A 25,662-nucleotide genomic window follows, 5' to 3' on the forward strand; every position below is an offset into this window, starting at 1 on the left:
GCCAATTACAGTGTCTCCCTTAATTTGATCTTTTCACATGTATTTTCCTTCTCCTACCCCCAGTTTGAGATTCATATTTAAGATATGCAACTCAAAATTAGTGAGGGCAAATTTTATGTGCTAATTGCATGCTTTAAAAATAACTATCTTTAAGAGAGATGATTTTTGATTAAATTAAATTACAGTAATAAAAGATGAAAAACAGCAGGTTTATATCAGAGGTAAATGAATTTTTTTAAAAAAGAACTGTTTTGGCCAATCAGGTAAATGACAGGTAAGCTCAATTTTCTCCATCCTGCTACCCGCAGTCTAGAGGTTCCTCTCTCAGTGTGTCTCTGGATGTCTCTCTCTCATCATTAGAAAGGCCTGTCAGTGGATTCAACTTTGAAAGTTTGTCCTTGGGCTAGTAGATCTGTGTGTGTGTGTGTGTGTGTGTGTGTGTGTGTGTGTGTGTGTGTGTGTAACAAACTTGTGAAACTGTTAATTCTAATCACCTGAAAGTTACTTTGAGTTTTGTATTTGAATAATCATATCACCTTTGTGTTATAATAGCATTATTTCTTCCTGTCCAATATAATTTACTTTTTTTTTTTTCCCTTATTACACCAACTAAAGTCTGCAGTACAATTTTTACAGAAATGTTGATTTCAGGCATTGTCTTTACTGATCTTAAAGAAAAAACTTTCAGTATTTTTTCATTAAGTATGAGATTTGCTGCAGGTTTTCGTGTCCGTTTAAGGAAGTTCCCTTCTATTCATAGTTTGCTCGGGGTTTACTTTGTTATGAATAAATGTTGAATTACATCAAATGCTTTTGTGTACTATTAAGAGCAAATGATTTTTCTCCTTTAATCTATTGTGAATAGAGCTTAACAGAACCTTTCTCCATGCTTTTAAGAGTTGACCTTTGTTTAACTCACCTAGTAATATGATAATCAGTATGTTGCTAAAGCAAACTTCCTGATGGTAAAAATTGACCATAATTGCATTGGATTGGATGAGAGTATCATTGAATTATAAATAGCTGGTAGGGGAGCCATAGATTTGGGCTTTTCTGAGTATGTACCACTTATAACTAAGTGAGTCTGGAAGTTATTCCTATGGGATTCTTACGAGAGTAACTGGTTTCTGAGGAGATGCGAACTTGAAGCTGGAGTGTTTGCACCCACCAGACATAAATCTGAGACATCATCTATGGATGCCAAAGAAAACACATCAGCAATGGTTGCTGCAAAGACCCTACAGAATGAGAGTGTCTGACACAGTCCTATTAAGGTCTGGTCTCTGAGCTGTATCTTTCTGAGGATATTGATACCAAGGGACTGTGCTACTCCTATGAGTCTGAATGGTTAGTTGCACAAACTCTCCCTACTTGGCATTACAAATCTATTAATGCAGTGAAGTATGATCATTGATTGTCTAATGTTAAATCAGTTGTGTTTCTGGAATAAATTCAAATTTATCATGACCTATTTTGTTTGCTGTATTTTGTTTGATAATATTTCATTTAGTGTTTTTGCACCTACATTCCTAAGTGAAATCAGACTGGTGGTGTTCCTAGATCCTATCATCTGTTAAAGCTTTGAGGGGATTAAAAAGTACAAATAGGTAGGTTACAGAATAGCCACAGGGATGTAAAGTACAGTGTAAGAAATGGAGTAGCCAAAGAACTTATATGCATGACCCATGGACATGAACAATGGTGGGGGGATTGCCTGAGGGAGTGGGGGATGCTGGGTGGAGAGGGACAGAGGGGGAAAACTGGGGCAATTATAACAGCATAATCAATGAAATATAATTTAAAAAGTATTATATTAGGCTGATAGAAAAATTGCAGAGTGTTACTTCTATATTTATACTCTGGAGTAGTATGTGTTAGATTGACAGTATTTAGTCCTTAGATATTTGATAGGCTCTCTCTGGGCCTGGAGTTTTATTTAAAGAAAAATTTTAAATTACTGACTGAATTTCTTTAATGGTTATAGGACTATTTAAGTATTCTATTTCTAGTTGAGTCTGAGTTGATAAATTCCCCTGTTTAGGTATTTGTCCACTTCATCCAAGATTTCAAACCTACTGACACAAAGTGGTTCAGAATAACCTCATTACCTTTTAAGATCCTGTAATATCTGTAGGTAGGTTCCCTTTTCAGTCCTAACTCATTTTCTCATCCTTTTTCACTTCTTGCTTCATCTTGTCAGTTTTGTCAATTATATTAGTCATTTTAGAGAATCAATTTTTGGCTTTGTTAATTTTCTCCATTATTTATGATTACTATTTAACTCGATTTGTGCTCTTCTGCTTATTTCCTCCTACCATTTAAACGTTTATTAAGCCCTAGCTGGGTGGCTCACTTGGTTGGAGCATCATACTGTGCACAAGAAGTTTTTGGGTTTGATCTCCAGTCAGGGCACATACCTATGTTATGTCGCAGGTTCAATCCCCAGTTGGGGCACATGTGGAAGGCATCCAATGATGTTTCTCTCTCACATCGATATTTCTCACTCTCTCCCTTCCTTTCTAAAATCAATGAATATATCCTCAGGTGAGGATTAAATAAAATAAACATAAAAAATTGTTTTAAAGTTTACTCTGCTGATCTTTTACTTTCTAGAAAATTTGTACATTCACAAATGATTTTTCATCCTTTTAAAAATAATGTAAACATAAAATTTAAAGTGTTATTTAAACTGCATGTCACATATTTTCAAAATTTTATATTTAGCAATTTTATTATAGTTTTCTTAATATTTTTTATTTTCCATCATAATTTTCTTTTTTAAAGTATATTTTATTGTTTATGTTGTTACAGTAGTCCCAATTTTTTTCCCCTTTGCTCCCCTCTGCCCAGTACCCCCCCTTTCCTCCTCCAGCAATCCCACCCACCTTAGTTCATGTCTATGGGTTGTGCATATAAGTTCTTTGGCTTCACCCTTTCCTATATTATTCTTAACTTCCCTATTTTGTACCAATCAATTACGCTACTTAATCCCTGCACCATTTCCTCATTTCTCTCCCTTTCCCCTCCCAGCTGATAACCCCCTAAATGATCCCCATACCCATGATTCTGTTCCTATTCTGGATTGCTTCATTGGATTTTGTTTTTATTTTTTAAATTCCATTGTTGATAGTTGTGAGTTCATTGTCATTTTAATGTTCATAATTTTGATCTTCTTTTTCTTATATAAGTCCCTTTGACATTTCATATAATAATGGCTTGGTGATGATGAACTTCTTTAGCTTTACCTTATCTGGGAAGCACTTCATCTGCCCTTCCATTCTAAATGAGAGCTTTGCTGGATAGAGTAATCTTGGTTGTAGGTCCTTGTTTTTCATCACATTGAATACTTCTTGCCTGCAAAGTTTCTTTGGAGAAATCAGCTGATAGCCTTATAGGAACCCCTGTGTAGGTAACTCTCTGCTTTCCTCTTGCTGCTTTTAAGATTCTCTCTTTACCTTTCACCTTTGACACTTTATGATGTGTCTTGGTGTAGTTCTCTTTGGGTCTAGCTTGTTTGGGACTCTCTGTGCTTCCTGGACTTGTATGTCTAGTTCCTTCGCCAAATTTGGCAAGTTTTCCTTCACTAGTTTTTCATTTAACCTTTCAAGTTCTTGCTCTTCCTCTTCTCCTTCTGGCACCCCTATGATTAGGATGTTGGTTTGTTTAAAGTTATCCCAGAGGTTCCTAAGCCTCTTCTCATTTTTTTCAATTCTTGTTTCTTCATTCTGTACTGGCTGACTATTGTTTTCTTCTTTATGTTCCAAATCATTGATTTGAACCCCAGTTTCCTTCCCTTCACCATTGGTTTTGTGTGGATTTTCCTTTGTTTCATTTAGCATAGCCTTCATTTCTTCACTTATACATTTGCCATAATGAAGCATATCTGTTAAGCCTGTGAGCATCTTTATCAGCAGTGTTTTGAACTCTGTGTCTGTTAGGTTGGCTATCTCCTCATCTGTTAGGTTGGCTATTTCCTCGTTACTTAGTTCTCCCACTGGAACCTTGATTTATTTCCTCTTTTGGGCCATACCTCTCTGTCTCCTCATCTTGACAGGCTCCTGTCTTAGGTAGAACTGTCACACCTGTTACATTGTAAGGGGCAGAGCCTTAGGTATTTGTCATTACAGGGCGACTTGTTTCACTACGTTATGGCACTGTGTGGGAGAGGGGTCTGAGAGGGAACAATATCACTTGCTCATCACTTGCCCCTTTTCCAGGCACTTCTCCCACTTCCGCATGGGACTGGCACCTCTCTAGCTGTTGTTCTGGCTGTCGTTCCCAGAGTGGGTGGGTCTGCAGACATTCTAGGACTGTGGGGGCCCTTTAGACAAGTGGACTCTGCTGAGAAACCAACATTTTCTTCCTCCACCCCAACCCCCACTGGTTTGCACAGTCAGAAGCAATGAGGCTTTATTGTCCCCGGCACTGGAGCCATAGCTTCGAGGTCTGGTGCTGGGGGCGCTCCCCAGGTGTCCCTCCCTACTTTTTAAAATGCGTGATCATGCTTTCCACCAGCCTGCTGCTGCTGGTACTGCCACCACCACACCATGTCCTCTCTGCCCCAGCACTGCCCCTCTTCCTGTCTGGATGAGTATTTCTTCTTTATATCTTTGTTTGTTGGATTTCCATGCAGCTCAGTTTTCTGAAACTTCTGGTTGACTCTAGTTTTGAGGTAGCTGTATTTCTTCTTAGTTGTGGAGGGTGATGCAGCGTGTCTGTCTAAGCCTCCATCTTGGTCAGGAGTCCCCATAATAATTTTCTTTTGATCAGAAGTTAACAGCAAATTTCTTAATTTTCAACGTTTTTTTTTAAACTATTTACTTTTTATTATTAATTTCTAATTACTCGTTGTTGAAGGAAGTCTGTACATTACTAGTTCTTTGAAATTCATTGGGATTTGTCTCATGGTGCAGTAGGTGGGCAAGTTTTGAAACTGTTTCACACTGACACTAGAAATGTGCTTTTTGGTCTGTTCTATATGCACCCATCAGATGAATCTAGTTAACTGTGTGGTTCAAATCTTCTATCTATAGCTTTATTGTTTTTTCTTTTAAATCTGCCAATTACTGAGAAAAAAAAGTGTTAAAAATTTTTCTCACTATGATTTTTCCATTTATACAATACCAGATTTAGTTATATGTTTTGAAGGATGTTATTAGCTGCATGCACATTCTAGAATTATATTTCCCCTTTTCTGCCACTCCTAGCCAGCAACCTCCTTAGGGCTGTTGGCCACACCTATTGCAGGTACAGTGGCACTTTAAGCAGATTTGTACAATTAATGGGGAGTCCTTTCACAGTTCTTCCACTACTGAGTGAAACTAGAGTTGTCAAAGGCAGAATGCATCCCTGCTGGCACGGCCTGGTCTAGTTAACTGTGAATGAGCAGGATAGGGGTATCAGGCTCACTTCTAATTTCAGGTCCTATAAACATGACCAACTGTGATTTTGGCTAGGAGAACAAGGACTGAACTCTGTAAGTCAGGATAAGAGGGCTTTCCTTGGGCCAGTGAGGGTGTTTTCCAGTGGTGGTGCAGACACTGGGTTTGCAGTGATGACTTCCAAGCTGATTGCCTGCTCTTTCTCATGGGAGATGTGTGTTTGGACAAGTCACTGAATATACCTGAGCTTCAATTTCTATTACAAAACAGAAATAGAAGTTGAACCAGATCCATGAGGGACACCATTTGAGCACTGACATTTTCTGGTTCTGCAAGAAGAATGATAGCCTGTTTCCATTATTGGATCCAACCAGCACCCAAAGTTCTCAGAATAAGTGTTTTAGCAAAGTGTAGATGGTTACAAAGACCGCCTCTCTGTAAATATCAGGGGATATTCTTTTATATAAAAGCCATTTAATGGCTGGTTGTTGTATAATCATTTAAAAATATTTTATTCAGCACTGATTTTTAAAAATGCAAGAAAAGAATGTAACACCTTGGAGCAAATATTGCACTTATCTCTTTTTTTACAGCATCACGAAACTGGTTTCTAAAATACCCTTCTACAGAGATTTATAAATAAACTGCTTCCAAACTGTCAACACTTGATACCATTAGTTTCCTTTGACCACACAGGTAGCTGCTTCTCTGGGTGCAGGCACAGAACTTCTATCAGCGATACTGGAGGTCTCATACCTACATCATGTGAAGAGTAAATCTTTTTGAATGCTTAATATTTAATAGAAGATTGTTTTCCTAGTGAGAAAAATAGATCTTTCAAAGGCAATGACAGAATGAAGCTTCAATCAACATAGTTCACTGTTAGCATTGCTTGTTTTCCAAGGCATTCAGGAACTTCTGGTTTTTGGTCTTGAACATCATGACGAAACTGTTTGGCATGATCCTACCTTGCCCATCTTCACCCACTTGGCCCATAATAATGTAATTTTGACCTAAAAAAAGAAAATATAAATTAATTTTTTCCTACATGTGCATGTTTGAAACAACTTAGACTATAATTTATCTCTATATAAATATTCTGTAAATACCAATTATACATTTATTCTATCTAGGATAAGATCTAGCTTAAGACTCTTATCAGGTAGCTTCCAGTCAAGATGCAAACATGGTTTACCACCTCACACAACCACATCAAAATTACAACTAAACTACAGAACAACTATCATTCAGAACCCCCATAAATCAAGCTGAATGGCAGTCTTATAACTGTGGAATTAAAGAAGAAACCACAACAAGACTGGTAGGAGGGACGGACATGGAATGGACTGGTCCCATAACCACATATAGCAGATAAAAATCAGGAGGAATATCTCAGGAGTGAAGGATCCCAGCCCAACACCAGGGCCCCCAACCCAAGTTTCCATTACCAGGAAGATAAGTCCCTGTAACTTCTGGCCATAAAAACCAGCAGGGATTGAGGCTGTGGAAGACAGAAACTGTTGGAGTCCTGTGCAGTTCCTCTGAAAGGGCCCACACATAAACTTAACCAGACTCATTTCCTCTTGAGATCCAGGATGGGGGCAGCAGCTTGAAGGCACATGAAGTATATGAGGAGAAACTGAATTGTCTGGCATCAGGGTGAGAGCTGGGGGCCAGCTTTTTCCCAGACAAAAGAGCTGGCAGAGGCCACTGTTTCTTTTCTGACCCCTCCCACCACAGAGCCAGCAGGCAAGTGCTATATCTGAGTCTCCATCAATCTGGCTAACATAGCTCATCTCACCCTGGTGATTTCCTGAGGTCCCAGCCTACCTAACTTTTGATTTCACCCAAGTTGTTTCCAGTGACTTTTTCCATATGAATGGCTTGTCTAGTGCATGCTTCAGATTTTCCTAAATTCTCTCAAATAAGAAGCATCTAGCTTCAGTGAGCCCCATACCACTTTCTAAGTGGCCATAGACCTGGCATTAGCAGCATCTGGCCTTGGTAAACCACTTGGCCTTGCCTGGGTACCTCCAAGCCCAACACAAATAGCAGTCATCTGAAGATCACTCTGTAGCTTATGCCAGGTGGTCTCGAACAGAATACAGGTGGTGGTTGATCTTGGACATGCCAACAGCAATCAAGGCTCAGCTATAAGAGGAGGGAATACACAGCCCACTCTGTGGGCACATCAGCTAGGGTGATAGGGGAAACTGTGCTACTGGACCCTATAGGACACCTGCTACATTAGACCACTTTATCAAACCTAGAAGGCATAGCAACTCAATCTAATACATAGAAACAAATGCAAGGAGACTGCCAAAATGAGGATAAAAAGAAACATGGCTCAAAAAAAAGAACAGAACACAACTCTAGAAAAAGAACTAAACAAAAGGAGATAAGCAACCTAATAGATGCAGAGTTCAAAACACTGGTTATAGATGCTCAAGGAACTTAGTGAGAACCTCAACAGCATAAAAGGATCCAGTCAAAGATTAAGGATACACTAATTGAAATAAGGAACAATTAACAGGGAATCAAAAGTAGAGTGGATGAAGCCAAGAATCAAATCAGTGAGTTGGAATATAAGGAACCAAAAAACAAGCAATCAGAACATCAAAAAGAAAAAAAGAATCCAAAAATATGAGGATAGTGAACGAGCCTCTGGGACAACTTCAAGCATACCATCACTCACATCATGGGGGGGGGGGGCGGGGGGCGGTGTCTGGAAAACTTCCCTAACTTGGTGAAAAATATAGACATATAAGTCCAGGGAGCACACAAAGTTCCAAATAAGATGAACCCAAAGAGGCCCATACTAAGACACACCATAATTAAAATGCCAAAGTTTAAAGACAAAGAGAGAATCTTAAAAGCTGCAAGAGAAAAGCACTTAGTTACCTACAAGTGAGCTCTCATAAGACTTTCAGGTGATTTCTCAAAAGAAACTTGGCAGGCTAGAAGGGATTGTCAAGAGACATTCAAAGTGATGAAAAGCAGGGACCTACAACCTTCATCACCACCAAAACAGTATTCTATGAAATGTTAAATGGTCTTTTTTTAGAAGAAGATAAAAAAATATGAACATTAAAATGACAATAAATATGTATTATCAACAATTGAATCTAAAAAACAAAATATACAAACAAGCAAAACAGAAACAGAATCAGTTACAAAGAACATTTTGATCATTGCCAGATGGGAGGAGGGGCCAGGGGTATGGGCAAAAACAAGTGAAAGGATTAAGAAGTACAAACTGGTTGTTACAGAATAGTCAGAAGGATGTAAAGTACAGCATAGGGCATATAGTAGCCAAAGAATATATATCCATGACCCATGGACATGGACAATGATGTGGGAATTGCCTGAGGGTGTGGGGGGATGAGGGGAGGGGGCAAATGGGGGGAAAATTGGGACAACTGTAATAGCATAAACAAAAAAATATAATTAAAAAATACTCTCACCAGCAAAATTCTAAATTTAATTGAGTAACATGTTCCAGCTGTGCTAACACTAGGAGATCAGATGGTGATTAGACCCAGGCATGTCCTGCTCTGCAGTGCTGTAGGTCTTGTGTCCTTACTGAGTGTCTACCAAGAAGGATGCCTTGTGTTCATGTGAAAGGCTTTCATTCCTCAAGGTCCCTCTATTACTCCCTGACATGCCATCTTCAGATGGCCTCTAGAGTCCCACAGTGTTCTTGGATTTTCTAGGCATTTGGCAATGAATGACCCACTGTCTTCAGCTGCTGTCTTGAACTTTTTTCCAATATCCAAGTATCTATACTACGTAAGACTTTTCAGGGCATGGTTGTATCATATACTTCTTTGCATTCTTGTAGGCCCTTGCAGAAAATAAGTACTAAAAAAATACTTACATCTGTTACATATTTTTTTTATTATGTTAGCATGTTAGGCTACGTTAGGCCTACACTGGGGCCTACACTGTGGTCTGTTGGGTTCAACTATGAAGATTTACATTGCCTCAGAAAAATGTCATAAAGGAAGTACGTATTACAACTTTCTTTTTTCTCCCTCTTCCCCAGTGTGTCCTAGGATAAATATGTGTTTCCCTTTTCTCTTGCTCAGTCCTTTCCCTGTGGGCTAATAACGTCTTCACAGAGGCCCTAAGCTTATGAAAGCTGGCCAGGTGGGGCTGGCAGTGCCACCAAAGGCTAGTACAATTATAAAATTTTTAAGTATCTAGATGTGCATTATTTGCTGTTCATGGCAGTTCTGGGCAATAAGTATTATCTTTTATAGAGCCTTCACTGTTTCCTCTGAAAAACCAATAAGACTGCTGACTTCCTGACTTTTCTGAAGTGAGTTCAGAGGAAAGCTTTCTTGAAGTGGATATTCTCTCTCCCTCTCCCTCCCTCCCTCCCTCTCTCTCTCTCTCTCTCATTTGTTTTGTTTTGGTTTTGTAACAAGTCTGAGGAAAGTAATGAGTTGAGACTGGATAGAGAAATCATGGCATATATCATGCAATGGGACAACAGGCATTATTACTATTCCAAAGAGAAAGCTCCAGATTTGCTGTTTATGGAAAGACATCTACACATATGTTATGTGGGGGGAAAGTGGCAATAGAATATGTATAGTATGGTCCCATTTGTCTAAGTGTGTATATGGATAGAAACTTTCTGGAATTTTCATAGTACCTCTAGGTTTAAAGGGGAAAGGGCTTCACATTTTATTTTATACCCTTCTCTACTTTCTTAAACTTTTAAAAAACCATGGAACATATATTAATTTTGTAATTTAAAGAGCTTGTTTAAAAATTATGTGCCTCTGGCTCTGGAGTAACTTTCCCTTTTCCATAATTTCTCTTAATAAACTCATTCTCATCTATGGATTGACTGATCCTATATCTGAAAATGATCCTCAAATCTTTAATTCTAGCCCATATATGCCCCTCTCTCTTCTGAACTTCAGCTCTGAATTGCCTTTTCCTCGATGCATATTTTCCTCTAAATATAGTGTTGGTACCTTAAGTGCAATAATTGGGCATTTTCTCCTGAACGGCTCCTCTGTGTCTGTTCCATAATGAGCCAACTCCAAATGCTTCTTGGACTCATTCATCATTTCCACTACCTCGTCCTTGACCACATTACAAGAACTGGGACTAGAGCCCAATCCTGCCTGACTCCATGGTCTTCCTTCTATACCAGAAGCCCTGACTTGACTTCCCTTAAGCAGCCATGGCATGGACAGACCCATGTGTGGCTAAGAGTAGCTCTCTTGGTCCCTTCTCTGCCCCTGAGCTCCTCTACAACAAAGACTCAAGTTTTTCTCCACACTTACCTCTTCTGAGGAGAGGGCACTGCTTGCAGACCACAATGATCTTGGCACTCATGTTCTTGCCAGCCTGCTGAATCGCCAGGTTTCCCTCTTTATAGATGTTGATGAGCGAGACTGTGGCGTGCAGACTTCCACCCCTAGGGGTTGTTGTGATGACAGTGCCAGCAAATACTGCAGAAGAAAACATTTTGCAAAGAATGTAACAGTGGAGGCAAAGGTAAGCAGAACTGAAAATGATTTTATGTTTTTCTGAGTTTCAGATGGCAAACATTTTAATGTTAAGGAGAAGGCCCTAACAAAACTATCAAATTTGATTTTGTATACTATGCTGGTCACCACAATTCAGGTTGAAGAAAGGAGCTATGGAGCTGTCATGCTGCCCATGTTGCTGGGTGCGGAAACCTAGGAGAGAAACCTAAACAGCTACTGCATTGTCATCTAGCGCTGAAAAGGGGTCCCTACAAGGTTTCATCCAATATGTGGGGCAATTACCAAATAAGGTAAGTATAGACTTATGAGCCTCTGAATGTACATACTCAACAAGACCTTGAATCTGTAGAGGCAACACCATATGAGGGGGGTTGGGTTATGAAGATAGGTGGGCGCCTACCTTTCTGTGTCTCCCCTCACCCCTTTCTTTAGCTGTCCTTTCTCCTGGAACTTTGGTTTATCCCACGGATCCCCATCTCTCTCTAATTATCAGTAAATATCTGGTTGGTTTTTTTCTGAGTCTTTGATATTCTTTTTCTTATCCACCCTGTTTATCTCATTTAACAAGTCAAAGTAGAGAACTGAGGTATAACAAAACATGTTCTTATAAAAAAACAACTCTAGCAAAATTCAGTTGCTTTTCATTATGTAATTCTCATTTCTCCATCGTGACCCTCAGAGAAAGGAGTTTCGTTCCTTTGTTTCTCAAAGGCAGGCTTTTGGCACTTAGCTGGAGGCAGTTTCGTGTGGTACAGGACTAGCATGGAATGACTTTTACATGTACCCTGTCCCAGCCTAGAAAACCAGGAGCTTCTCGTTACTGTGACAACCGAAACTGCTGCTAGGATTGTCACCGATGCCGCTAGGAACTGATGAGCCACTGGGGATAGTATTTGGTCATTTTGCCACATAACTGAGTCACAGTGAAATAAGCCAAGTTTTGGACTTGGCTGATAGGAACTTTCAGGGGTAAAGTGAGCATTCAATGCTTACGCAGCGTGCAAAGCTCATAAAATCAGAATTCTTCTGTCTTACTTTGGTTCTGGGTGATGAATGCTCACTGCAAAATGCCAGTCTGTAGCCAAGGGGAAGAGGTGGCTGCAAAGGACAGGCAGGGAGAGTTCCTACAGGAGATGAGACTGGCTGTGCTGGCAATGACACCTGGTGTTGCCTGTTTTCATTTTATGCCAGTGACTTGAAGACACCAGCATGTCAACTCCAGCAGGCTTTAGGGCCCAGACTCCTCAGTGCCTTCATTCACTACCACACGGTCTGCCTGCCACACTGCCAGCGGCAGGCAGAGCCTCTTCCGGGCGGCCTTGGGTTTGGGGTAACCTTTTAGGCTACAGCAACTTTCTTTTCCTGTTAAGACTTCTCTTAAATATTCCTTTGGCAAATAAATAACATAATTAAATTTGATATCTTTTGCTCCTGAGTGTTTTTCATGAAAAATGCAATTATTTTTTAGTGTAAAGAGCTTTTATAAATTCTAAGTCATTAATTAGGTAATGTCTCCTCAGATTCCACTTTATGAATGTTCCCAAATGGATTTCTGATTTCCAAATTTTAATTGAGAACTTTGGAAGGACCCCACAGAGGAAATACTTGAATTTCTTGAGAGAGAGGCCAGCTTGACTTTGTTTCTAATTTACTTAAGTTGAATTACAGATGTGTGAAAAAGTAATATGTGAAAAATATGTGAGAACAAAAAATACACAGGTTTTTTTCTCAGGAATACTGAGCTAGCCAGGATACACAGAACAACAACAGTATCATGTACCAGGAGTCAAATTAAGTTTATGTGAAAAAGTATATTTTTCTGTACACATATTTTTCTCAGCTGTGAAATCCAGCACTTTAAGCACAAGTCAGCACACCTTGGCGCGTGGGAAAATATTTCATCGGGTAAATCAAGAGTGTAACTTATCCTGTACCATCACATTCATGGCTATTCCTTTGAGACTAAGCATGCAGCCTCAAGTTTCTTATTAAAGAAAAAAGGCTAGTTTTACTTCTTACCAAAGTTACTTGAGCAATAATTGCTTTCCAGAGTGCCCGTCCACCTACACTTTTGTTGACACATGGCCACGGTGGGTTTTAAACCTTAATTCAAAGAGGAAAGTCGTAAGATTCAGGAAAATCAATTCAAGTATAACTGGTATTTCAATATGAATCTATCAATTTATAATTCTCATTTATTTCCCCGAGCCACCAATATGTCATTGCAATGAACTAATTAAAGAGCAGGCAAAAGAAATTCTTTATGCTACCGACTACTGCACCAATTTCCTCAGCGTAACTGAATACCCTTTGCTGAACTTTAAACTGGAGATAAAAGATAACCCATATTTAGCCCTATTCTCTTTTTCCTTTACCTAAAACTAGCACTATAACCCACCCCTCCAAAATATAGCCTTCATCTGCCCTGCTTAGAAAAATGTAGTGTAACAAATATGGACTCAGAAAATATAGGGTAATTTTTCACTTTACACAGGCATCCTATGGTGTTCCCTCTCAAGGTGGAAGGAGCTTTCTTGGTGCATTTAAAATATGCAGTTGCCTAAATGTGACTAGTTAAAGGTTTTTCTAGAAACACCTCTTGTGTGTAAAGAGTGTTATATCTGCAATTAGCTGCAACCAATTGCTAAACACTTACGTTGAGCCTGTCACTGCCTGTCTGAAATATTTTTCATTGTCACAGTTAGGAGGATGCTACTACCATCCAGGGGATAGGGGTGCTGCTAGGTAGCTTTACACTGGACAGTGCCCAGCAGCGATGGATTATGTGGCCCAAAATGGTAACAGTGCCAAGACTGAGAAACCACGAGTTAACAAAATAAAAATATTTAATCTCCATCACCACCATTAAAAATGTTTCAAAAATATTTGCTAATTATTTACATTTATGTGGTCATATTCTAGGAAGAATATTTGAAATAAAACAACTGTAACAAAATTGTACTTGGTAGGTAAGAATTTGCAGTTGGAATATTGCCTTTTTAGTAGGTTCTGCCATCTCTTTTGTGAATTTATTATTTACTTACTTATTTATTTACTTTTAATTTGTACCCCAGTGTAACTCCAGAAGAGATCTGAAGTGAATTACAATATTAAAATATATACAATTTAATATTAAATAGATATAACAGTTTAAACACACACACACATACACACATTTCTTCGTGAGAGAAAGATCTCAGTAAACATTTAGAGGAACACTCTTCCAGAAGTCGGGGGCTGAAATTTACCTAATTAACTGAATCAAAAAGCAGTAGCATTCGTGAGGACACAAATAGTCCCCTCCTCAAGGTAACAAGCTGTTTGATGGATCAACTAGCTCCCCAATTTCCACAGCTCTTTTTCAAGTTCTTTCTCATTCTCCTCAGCCCCGGTCCTGCCAACTCCCTTCTCATTCTCTGCAGGCAAGCCTGTCTATTTTCTATAGAGAACAGAGCTCGTAGAAGAGAATGTCCTCGAGATCCCCACCAAAACTTCCAGTCGTCGCTATCTGTAGCTTCTGTCTTCCTTACCTCTCCCGAGAGAGGAGGTTGCTCCACCTCTAGTCTGAGGGTTGTCCTGTCAGCCTTCTGGAGGCCACAGCCTCCCACCTTTGTAGAAATTTCCCCCTCAGTTCATTCCTTCCATCTGCCACTATGTTCTCCTTCGCTGGCTGCTTCGCATTAGCTTTAACTTGTTCCAGACACTCAAGGCCTCTCTCCCTCCTTGAGGGCCAAACCTGTGGAACGAGCTGCCAGAACACAGTGTCTCGATTTTTTCACCATGTTCCACACACCTCAGCCACTCTGTTTGGCTTCTGCCTGCATGGCTGCACTCACACAAGTCTACGAGGGTCTCCAGTAGCCTCCACGCCATGATATCAAACAGAAACATTTGAATCCTTCCCTCTTTTGAAGTTTCGTCAACCCTTGGCTCTACTGACCACTTCTTTCTTAAAACACTGCATTCTGTGACCTCCATGACCCATGCTGCTGCTCCCTGCCTCCTCCCTAGCTTCTCCTTTCCAGTCTCCTTCACCACCATATCCTCCCCTTTAATACATGGGCATTCCTAGAGACTTAATTCCAGTCCTTCTCCTTCTTTCACCCCTAACCTCTCCCTAGGCAATCTCACTCTGGAGCATGGTATCAACAATGTATTTGTTGATAACTCCCAAATTCAGATAGCTTGCTTAAATCTATCTTCCGGTCGGGGGGGGGGGGGCGCATAGATGTAACTGTCCACATGACATCTCCACTTGAGTATCTCACAGACACCTCAGATCCAGCAAGGTCACAGCTTAACTGATGAATCTACCCCTAAACTCAGTTCTCAGCTCCAGTGAATGGCTACATTACCCCCCACGTCCCCGCCCCAGGTTTTGCAAGTCAGGGACTCAGGAGGCATTCTTGACACCTCCCTGATCTACCTCATCCAGTTAATCACAAGCCCTGTCAGTATTTCCCAAGGTCCCTGGCTTGCACAATCATCAACATCTCTTGACTCTCTCTTCATTTGTGTCAGCACAGTTCCTCTGGATGACCACAAGAACCTACTGATGCCCTTGCCCCCTACAATCCATTCACAGTGGCCAGAGTGATCTTCTTCATAGTGTAGATCTAATCCTGAACTTTGCTCAATCCATCAACAGCTTCCCCCACACTTAGGATAAAATCCAAAATACTTAGAGCATACAGAGAGAGGTGGTAGGGACTAATGTTGAATCTAGAAAGAGAGAATAGGGACGAAGTGTGAAGGTTCTTACATACCACGTGAAAGAGTTGGGCTCCCAAGCTGTCCAGTTGGTAGGCACTAGCCACTTGAGGCTTTCTAAACGCCATTAAATTAAAAATGCAGTTCCTCAGTATCACTAGCCACATTTTAAGTACGCATTAGTGGCTAGCGTATTGGATGGTACAGGTGTAGAGCATGGCTTTGTCAGCTGTGTGTGTGTGTGTGTGTGTGTGTGTGTGTGTGTGTGGTGGTGGTGGTGGGGCATGCGGTGGGGAGGGAACACAGAGGAGGTCAAAGATGACCCTTAGAGTGTGGCTCTGATGCTGTGGGCCATGCCTGGGTAAACAGGAGGGGAAGCAGCAGGTTCAAGGCAGAAAACTGATAAAAACAAGTTGTGTTTGATAGGTTCTAACTTAAATATTTAGCAGTTACAAAACTCTAGGAGATAAGTACAAATGCATGTTTGCAATTTCAGAGAAAGTTTAGGACTGGAGATAAAAGCTGGGAACCACTAAGCAGTGTGGGTGTGACCTGATAATTCACTGAAAAGGATAAGGATACCAAGAGTCCACTGAGATAAGCTGGAGGAATACTGCTGTAACATGAGGCAGTACTCTTCCACGCCACAAGGGAGCACACTTAGGGAGTGCTCAGAAAAATCAGCTCCTAAAGAAGTGCCTGTACTCAGAAAATAGCCTTAGTTTGAGCAGACAGAAAATAGTGGCCCATAAAGTTGTTCTTATTTCAACCTGCTTCATTCCTTAACCTTAGATCCTTCCTGCTCACTTTTCTCTTCTGCCAAGATGTAGATTTTATATCTGAGGTCTAAAATCCCAGTGGATGGAGTTGACAGAATGTAGAAGCTAGATACAGGGGACCCAGTCCTGCCTCAAATGCTTAGAGCATGCCCCAGACCAGACTTTCCCAACTGACTTCTGTATTTTTGCTTGACTTACTCCAATTTGAAAAAATAATATATTTTGTATGACATATTTTGGAGCAAAGCAAAAGAAACAAAAAACAAGGCCAATCAAATACGGTCAGAAGTGAAAGCAGGCAGGTGTCAAGGCCCTAGAACTTCAACCTAAAATACCATAATTCTATGTAATAAAAAGAAAACCACAATTTTGTAAGTGCTAGAAAAGAAAAATTAGTCTTATAATGATCTATTACTAGGGTGCTTAGTAATTTTTAAGTAGTCATCATTTTCTTAGATGGCATTTAAAAATTATTAGCTTATTATTATTCTTATACTGTATACTTTTCTTTCATTAATGGAGTCATATTATTCTCATACATGTGTTTTCATCTTATTTAACTTATTTTAGTTTCAAATATCTTCCTTTTATTTGATTTTTCTACTTCAAAATAAATTTTTAAATATTCCTTAAGTTTATGAACAAACTTCAAAGCAGAAAAACTTACCTGTAGTTGCAGTGAATGTAGTGGTCACTGGTGATGCTGTAGTTGTTGGTAATTTTTTTGGCCTGAATTTGTAGTGCCCAATAAATCCATCTGCAGTTAAGCTTAAGTCTGAGAAAAACTGAATGAGAAGTTCATTCCTCTCAGACACAATTGGCCTAAAAGAACAAAAACATGTTTAAATAGATATGTATTTTAAAGTTTAAGTGGTACCTCTCTGAAATGCAGAATTTTCTAGATTTCCATTAATTTCTGACAAAGTACTACTCGTTTATATTTAAATACTAAAATACTTTAAAAAAGAGAACACCTTAACATGCTCAATAACAATGCTAACAGCTAACCTTTACTAAGTGTTTGCTAAATTAGGCACTGTGCTTTACGAAAACCCAACAAATTCTATTTGCATCACACACTGTTATCCCCCTTTTATGGGATAGGCTACTGAAGCTGAGAGAGATCAAGTGATTTGCCCAAGGCACTTGGGCTATTGTGAGGAGAGATGAAGTCTGCACCCAGGACCAGCTGACTCCAGAGACGGTGCCGGACCTGGGGACCCATGTAAACGCTGAGCTGTTGCTGGTTCTCCACAAGCACCCCAGGATTTAGCCAGACATGGGAATCGCACAGCTTCTTTGAATGGGGACTCTGGGTCCTAGAAGGCCTGGGGAGCCAGGATGCTGGCCCTGGACAGGCAGATGGAGAAACTGAATGAGTTCCCAGACCCTGAGAACATAGTCAGAGGGCTGGTCGCCTGGAGACAAGAAAGCCGTGCAGGGTGCAACCAGACTTGTGTTTCATGTACCATGAGTGTTCTTATGCGTGCCTGGAGGGGAAACATTTCTGTTTATAATCTTGGTAGTAAATGTCCTGAAGGAGAAAGGAAAAGTGATTATTTTGTTCTCGTGGTCATGAAGGGCATCATTTAAAACTTCAGTTTTAAAGCTATTTAGGGGCTTGCTTGTTTCATTGATACTAAAGACTTAGTGGTAATAGTAACTGAGTCTCAAAAGATCTCAGATCTCAGGGGAAAACTGCATTATTATACAAGACAGTAGTTTCATTTAACTTTTGCTATTATTATGTAAACAATGGCAAAAAATGTTGTTTGGCTAATTCTAATTAAAAACTAATTCAGAAGTGGAAAAAATAAACATGTCATATAATTGCACTGATGATTTGACTAAAGTCATTTATTGAGGCATCTTCTTGGCTGAATCACTTCTTCGGCATCATGGACAGCAAATAATGAGACAGCTCACTTTTCCCACCTATCAGCTACTTTGAGTGGGGATGGGTCCAGGGGAGGGTATATCTATATTTGACCCAACCAGAAAAACTTGCAAGATCTTTTCTGCCCTGAAGGTTGTTACATTCTGAGCCAAGGGACCCGGCAAGCCCACGACCGAGCTTCAGGACCTACATTTGGGGTTCTGGTCACAAAAGTGAACAAGGTGATTTAAATAATGCTTCTGAGAATCAAGCCTTTAACAGAAATATTCTATCTTGCTTTTGAAAACACATTTCATTAAATAAATATAAACAGTGTACTTAAAACACTATTCTCAACTACAGTTATAAATAAAACATTACTCTTGTTTAAATGATAAAATTACAAAAAGCAGTTATTATAATCACCAAAGGAAACCTTAAGGCCAACCCAGTCAGTCTTCTAGGCAGGATGTTATAATTATAATGATCATTCACTGCCTTTTCTATGAACTAATCTTGGAAGCATATATTGGAAATTGAATTTTCTCAAGGAAGAGTATTTTAGTAACAGTCATATTTTTGTTATATTGCTACTGAGCTTTCGTATGAATGTGACAGAATCACAGAGCCATAAATGTACTGAGGACCAAGTGTTGCACCTGCAAATCAATGTTACAAATCACTAGAAAGGCAAGAAGGAATCTCACTGGGATTGACTCCGCCCTGGCACACCCCAGGAATAGGGGGAGGAGGATGCTTCATTTTTGATAGGCAGCTATATGGGCTTTTTCTGCTTTGTCATCCCACAGGTGTCCTGTTCTTCAATCACTAGTCAATCAACCACCATGACCTGCCAAGTCTGTCTCCTAAATGATTCTCCCTGATCCACCTTCTCCCTGATCCACCTCCTCCATCTCTATGACTCCTCCCAACTTCCTTGACCTTACCTGGACCATGGCCACAGCCTCCTAACCAGCCTCCCTGCTCATCATGTCTAGGATCGGGGTCCAGAGGCACTGGTCTTGTCACTTCCTGCCTAAATGCACTTGGAGGGCTCCAATGTCTGTAGGACATGGAACCAAACTGAACCCTCCTGCCTCCTCCCTCCCTCCCTCCCTCCCTCTCTCTCTCTCTCTCTCTCTCTCTCTCTCTCTCTCTCTCTCTCTCTCAGCCCCACCTCAAAGTGTAGGCTCTGGAAGAGCATGCATCTCTTTCCTGTGTGCCTGTGCTAAGGGAACTCCCTCTGCCTGGAGTCTGTCCTCCCTTCGGCCTCTAACTCCAGCTCTTCCTTCAGAAATTCACCCAGGATATTCCTTTGCCAATTTACTGATCTGCCTTGATACACTCCCTCCGCCTAATGGCTTCTCTTGGTATTCCAGGTACCTGACTTAGTGCCCACACAGGCTGGGGTGAAGTAAATGTTTCCAAACTGAATTCCATAGTATTGAGACTGCACTAAACCACACACCCTTCTCCTTCCCACCCTGCCCCCAACCTTCTTCTTTCTAATCTTGCTTTTCACTGGGAAACCTCCCTAAGCAGGTTTGCTCTTTTCCTGCACTGCCCTACCCCAGAGTACTCTACTGTAGGAACATCTTCTGGTCAAAGTGTTAGCTGCTGGCAGGCAGTCAAACTACTCCAGACAATGTCCACACACGTGAGTGGTCTCAGCAGCCCCTCCATTGTGCCCACTCCACTGCCCCCACCCGGAGGCAACTGCCACCCTGACTTTTGTGTTTCTCCTTTTCTTGCTTTTACCTGTAGAGTTACAAATATGTATGCATTACTAAACAATAGAATATATATATAGTGAGCATGCTTCTAAATTTCATATAAATGAAAGGCTATGGTGTATATTATTCTGTAATTTTTTTACCCTCAACATTGTAACTGTGAGTCATCCACCATTTCGCTGCTGTGGTGTGCTGTAACACAATTTAACTGTTCTCTTCTTGATTAACATTTGGCTGTTAATTACAAACAATATTGTCAAGAACGTCCTTGCACATGTCTGCGGTGCACATGGGCAAGAGTACAGGTAGTGGGCACCCTGGGAGCAGAGGGTATACACTCTGCCCCAGGGTCACAGGATAGATGCTCATTTTCAACTTTATTAGATAATGAGAAACTGAGTTCTAAAGTGGTTGTACCAATTTGTACTCTATTGAAAGATTATTCACTGTGTATCTTTCTTCTTTGGGAAATGCTTTTTGCCCAGTTTTTCTATTGAGTTGTGCTGAATTACTTATTAATTTTTAGGATTTCTTGATATATTCATATTCTGAAACCTAGGTCTTTGTCAGATATATGTTTAAAATATGTTTCCATTTTGTGCCTTCTGTTTTCCTTCTCTTTAAGGTGTATTTTGATGAGTAGAAGTTTTCATTGAAGTTTCTCATTGAAGACCCAATCCATCTGTAATTAACTTTCGTGTGCTATTAGATATGAACACATTCATTTCCCCATATGACTAAGAGTTGTCCCTGCCTTATTTTGCATGTGGGTCTCTGTGCTGTGCCCAATGTGCAGAGCCGTGTGGAATGTTTCTGGCTGTGCCTCTGGTGAAACCACTGTCTTAATTACAGCAGCTTTCTGACACAGGCCCCATTGCAGTGACCAAATCCTCCTGCCAGGTCCCTCTTCAAAGCTGTCTTAGCACCATCCTCCCACCCGCTTTTAATTCCTCGCACATTTCAGAGTCAGGCTGTCAGCTTTAATGAAAACCAATCATTTTTAATGGTTTTGATTCTTCCTATTCACGATAATAGTATATAGCTCCATTTATTTAGGTCTTTTAAGGTTTTATAATTTTCTCTATTAAGGCCTTGCACACCATTTGTTAAATTTATTCTTGAGTAGTTTATATTGTTATTAAAATATCTTTTTAAAAACAAAACCTCTTAAATTCAAGCTATTTAAGATTCTTGAATAAATTAATCTTTTCAACAAATAAAAATGTCTGCAAGTCACACCTTAACCTGGTAATGTATAAAATAGGTTTTCTAAATTCAAGCCAGTCTTGAATTTCTGGGCAAAGAGTATTTTTTATACATTGTTAGATTTCGCTTGCTAATGTATTTTTTTTTCTTTTAGGTTTTATTTTTCATCACATTCATACATGAGATTGATCTTTAATATTCTTTTCTGGTACTCTCCTTATCTTGCTTTGGTATCAGTTTATATGAGCATTATAAAATTTATTGTGAAATAATCCCTATTTTTCTCTGGAAGAATCTGTGTAGTGTTGAAATGATCTGTTCCTAAAATGTCTGTTAGAACTCATGGAGAAATGCAATCTGGGCCTGCCCCCAACCCCACCCCCTGATAACTTTTAAATGTGGATCAAATCTCTTTAATAATTATTTGGCAATTCTGGATTTTTCTTTCTTCTGTGTTTTTTAAATTGACTATTGTATTTTATTTGAGATGAGATTTAACCTTTACTGTTAAGTATAGTGTCAAAATTTGGGGGCCAAGGGAGGCTGGATATGCATCCTATTTGTATCGCTTAAAAAATTATTTATTGAATTTACTGAGGTGACATTGGTTAATAAAATTATATATAGGTTCCAGGTGTACAATTCCATAATACATCATCTGTATATTGTACTGTGTGTTCACTACCCCAAGTCGTGTCCATTTTTACTTGAAAAAAAAGTATTTTCTCATATTGTTGGATGCAATGTTCTCTATCCGTTAGAACAAGCCTGTTAGTTGTTTTATAATCTTCTGCATCCTAATCTTCCATTTTACTGCAATTCACAGTTAATCTGTCAGTTATTGAAAGAGATGTGTTTAAAATCTTCTACTATAATAATGGACTTTGTAGATCTTTTTTATTCATTTATTTTTTTTGCTTTATATATTTTTGACATGCATACCAGTTTACAATTATTATATCTTTCTTATAAATTGCACCTTTTATCATTATATAGTAACTATTTCTAGTAATACTTTCTGCTTACAACCTTTTTATTATATCAATAAAGTAATGCCAGTTTTCTTTCAATTAGATTTTGCTTTCAATATCTTTTCTATCTTGTATTCTCAAATGCTCTGTGTTCTTATTTTATGGAGATGAGTTTTATTAACAGCACATAACTGAATCTTTTCTCTGTTATCCAGTCTAAGAGTCTTTATGTTTTCATTAATGATTTTATACATTTGCATTTATATTTATTACAGATATATCTAGAGAATATCTCTACCCTCCTATTCTGTGCTTTTTATTTGGCCTGCCTTTTTTTTTTTATGTTTCTTTTTATTGATTATACTATTATAGTAGTCCCAATTTTTCTCCCTTTGCCCCCTCCATCCAGGACCACCCCCCCCCACTCCCTCCAGTGATCCCCCCTCCTTTGTTTATGTCCATGGGTCATGAATATACATTCTTTGGATAGTCCATTTTCTATAGTTGCTCTTAACATCCCCTGCCTATTCTGTACCTACCAATTTGTACCTCTTAATCCTTTCACCTTTTCCCCATTCCCTCAGACTCCCCCACCCAAGTGGCCACCCTCCCAAGTTCTCCATATCTATGATTCTGTTTCTGTCCTGCTTGTTTGCTTAGTTTGTTTTTTAGAGGCAATTGTTGATAGGTATTATTGTCATTTTAATGTTCATAGTTTTGATCTTCTTTTTCTTAAATAAGTCCTTTTAACATTTCATATAATAATGGCTTGGTGATAATGAACTCCTTTAGCTTTACCTTGTCTGGGAAGCACTTTATCTGCCCTTCCATGATAATGATAATAAATGATAGCTTTGGTGGGTAGAGTATTCTCAGTTGTAGGTCCTTGCTTTTCATCACTTTGAATACTCCTTGCTAATCCCTTCTAGCCTGCAAACTTTCTTTTGAGAAATTAGCTGATAGTCTTATGGGAACTCCTTCATAGGTAACTCTGCTTTTCTCTTATTGCTCTGAAGAGTCTATCTTTAATATTTGGCATTTTAATTATGATGTGTCTTGGGATGGTGCTCTTTGGGTCCATCTTGTGTGGGACTCTCTGTGTTTCCTGGACTTCTATGGCTACTTCCTTTGCCAAATTAGGGAATTTTTATAATTTTTTCTAATTTCCAATTTCTTGCTCTTTCTCTTCTCCTTCTGGAGCCCCTATGATGTGACTGTTGGAATTTTTCCAGAGACCTCTTACACTATTCTTGTTTTTCAGGATTCTTTTGTTTTCTTCTTGCAGTACTGATTGGATGTCTTTTTCTTCCTTACCTTCCAAATCATTGATTTGATTCTGAGCTTCATCCACTCTGCTATTGATTCCCTGTTATTTGTTCTTTATTTCAGTTAGTGTATTCTTAATTTCTGATTGGATTATTTTTATGCTGTTGAAGTACTCACTGAGTTCCTTGAGCATCCTTATAACCAGTGTTTTGAACTCTGCATCTGACAGATTGCTTGTCTCCATTTTGTTTAATTCTTTTTCTGAAGTTTTGTTCTGTTCTTTCATTTGGGTCATATTTCTTTGTCTCCTCATTTTGGCAGCCTCCTGTGTTTGTTTCTATGTATTAAGTAGAGCTTCTTTGGCATAATGTAGTAGGTGTCCTGTAGGGTCTCATGGTACAACCTCCCCTACCCCACAAGCTGGGTACTCGAGGTGCACCCTCTCTGTGCGCTGAGTACTCCATCCTCTTGTAGTTGAGTCTTGATTGTTGTCAGCAGATTAATGGGAGGGATTTACCTAGGCTAGGCAGCTGGTAGGCTGTCTGTGACCACTGGCAAGCAACCACCACCTCCCTCTGTTGCTTGTGGAGATGGGGGTGGTGGTGGTGGTGCTCTGACATGGTCTATAACTGTTTAGTGGGTGTGCAGGCTCTGGGGTTTCCCATGTGGTGCAGGCCAAGGTCAGTTACCCCCTGTGTTCTGTCTGGGGCCCCTTTGTGTAAGCTATATAGCAATCTGCAGATGGCTGCTGCTAGTGCCTGGTTGGGGCCACTCAGCAGGAGGTACAAGGGCTGGGCTCAGCTGTTGCTTGTTTGAACTGATTTAAGAAGGTCTGAAGCCTGCACCTAGCCCAGCTCTTCATATGGAAAATCCACTGTTAGGAGCCTGAAGCTTGGGTAAGTTCCTAAATTGGACCCTTAGGTAATAGTCAGGGAGGGGCTAACTGTGTGAGCCAGGTTGATGGAAGCTTAGATATGGTGCCACCGCACTGTGGCTCTGTGAGGGGGAGTGCTCAGAATAAGAACAATGGTCACTATCTGCAGTTCTGTCTGGGAGAAGCTGTTCTCCAGTTCTGGCCCTGATGCCAGACACTTCAGTTCCTTCTCGTATGCTACTAGTGCCCTTCAAGTGCTGCCCTGCTGCTGGAGCTCACAGGGAGTGAGTCTGAGTAAGTCGTTGTGTGGGGCCTTCAAAGAGGAGCTGCCTAAGATCCCATAGTTTCTTCTGCCGACCCAACCCCCACAGGTTTTTACAGCCAGAAGTTATGGGAACTTATCTTCCTTGGCACTGGAACCCTGGGCTGGGTGGTCTAGTGTAGGAGACTGTTTTGTGTGGTATAGGGAATTGTAACTGCTGCACAAGCTAGGCCCCAAAATGGGAAGTAGCTGGTGGCATGTTCCAAATACCACACCACTGGTCACACACTGAGGGGAAGAAATAGGAATGCATGTATCTTTTGAGGCCTTTCCTGCTTTACCTAGCTTTAGATCTGTATCAGTAGGATGTTTACTATCAACAGAATGCTTAACTCAAGGAGTACAATCTAATCTTTTGCAATGTGCTCTGACCCCAGAAAGTCTAACAGATTATTACAATGTATTGATCTAGGTTCCTCTTTGATAATCCTCTTTATGGTTAGGTGGAGGGCTGCTTTTGCAAGCCAAGCATTTCTGTGCATAGCTAACTCAATAAACGCTCTGTTGAGAAGAAGATCAGGAGTGACAACCCCCCCCCCCCCCCCGGGGCACTCTCTTCTTCCTCCCCAGGTCATTTGTCTCTGTGTCAATTTCTTCATCCATGATTGGGGGACTGCGGATTCAGTAACCTCCACAGTCTAGTGTGGGGCTGGGATCCTTTGCTCCCGAGATATCTCTCTGTTTTATACCTACCACATGTAGGTTTGGGACCAGCCCTTTCTGTGTCTCTGAGCCTCTGCCCCTCTGCCCCTCCTACCTGTCTGGAGGAATGTGGTTTCTTTAATTCCTTAGTTGTTGGATTTCCATATAGCTTGGTTTTCGGATGGTTCTGAATGATAGTTTTTCTATAGTTTAGCTGTAATTTTGCTGTGGTTGTGCCATGAGGCGAGCTGCATTTACCTACACCTCCATCTTGACCACTTATGTTTCTCTTTTTCTTTTTCTTTTTTCTCATTTCATATTTTTCCTGCACTGTCTTGGAAGTTAAAGACTTCCACCTTTTGTAGAGGTTACCCTAAATTTAACATCCATAT

The 25,662-nt window shown here is 40.0% G+C and overlaps 1 protein-coding gene across 1 annotated transcript in view; it reads right to left on the reverse strand.

The window, feature by feature from the left end:
* Nucleotides 1-5,853: 5,853 nt before the first annotated feature.
* PCOLCE2 (procollagen C-endopeptidase enhancer 2) overlaps nucleotides 5,854-25,662 on the reverse strand; it is a 63,041-nt gene continuing 43,232 nt past the window's right edge. The window contains exons 6-9 of the mRNA XM_090275579.1: nucleotides 17,048-17,202; nucleotides 12,911-12,994; nucleotides 10,685-10,852; nucleotides 5,854-6,394 (exon numbers count right to left, since the gene is read on the reverse strand). Coding sequence (XP_090131705.1) covers nucleotides 6,264-6,394; nucleotides 10,685-10,852; nucleotides 12,911-12,994; nucleotides 17,048-17,202 — 538 coding nt within the window. The 3' untranslated portion in view covers nucleotides 5,854-6,263. The remainder of the gene's footprint in view (nucleotides 6,395-10,684; nucleotides 10,853-12,910; nucleotides 12,995-17,047; nucleotides 17,203-25,662) is intronic.

The sequence above is a fragment of the Furipterus horrens genome, unplaced genomic scaffold (genome assembly GCF_987537825.1).
Source record: "Furipterus horrens unplaced genomic scaffold, mFurHor1.1.pri manual_scaffold_1, whole genome shotgun sequence".
NCBI classification, from domain to species: Eukaryota; Metazoa; Chordata; class Mammalia; order Chiroptera; family Furipteridae; genus Furipterus; species Furipterus horrens.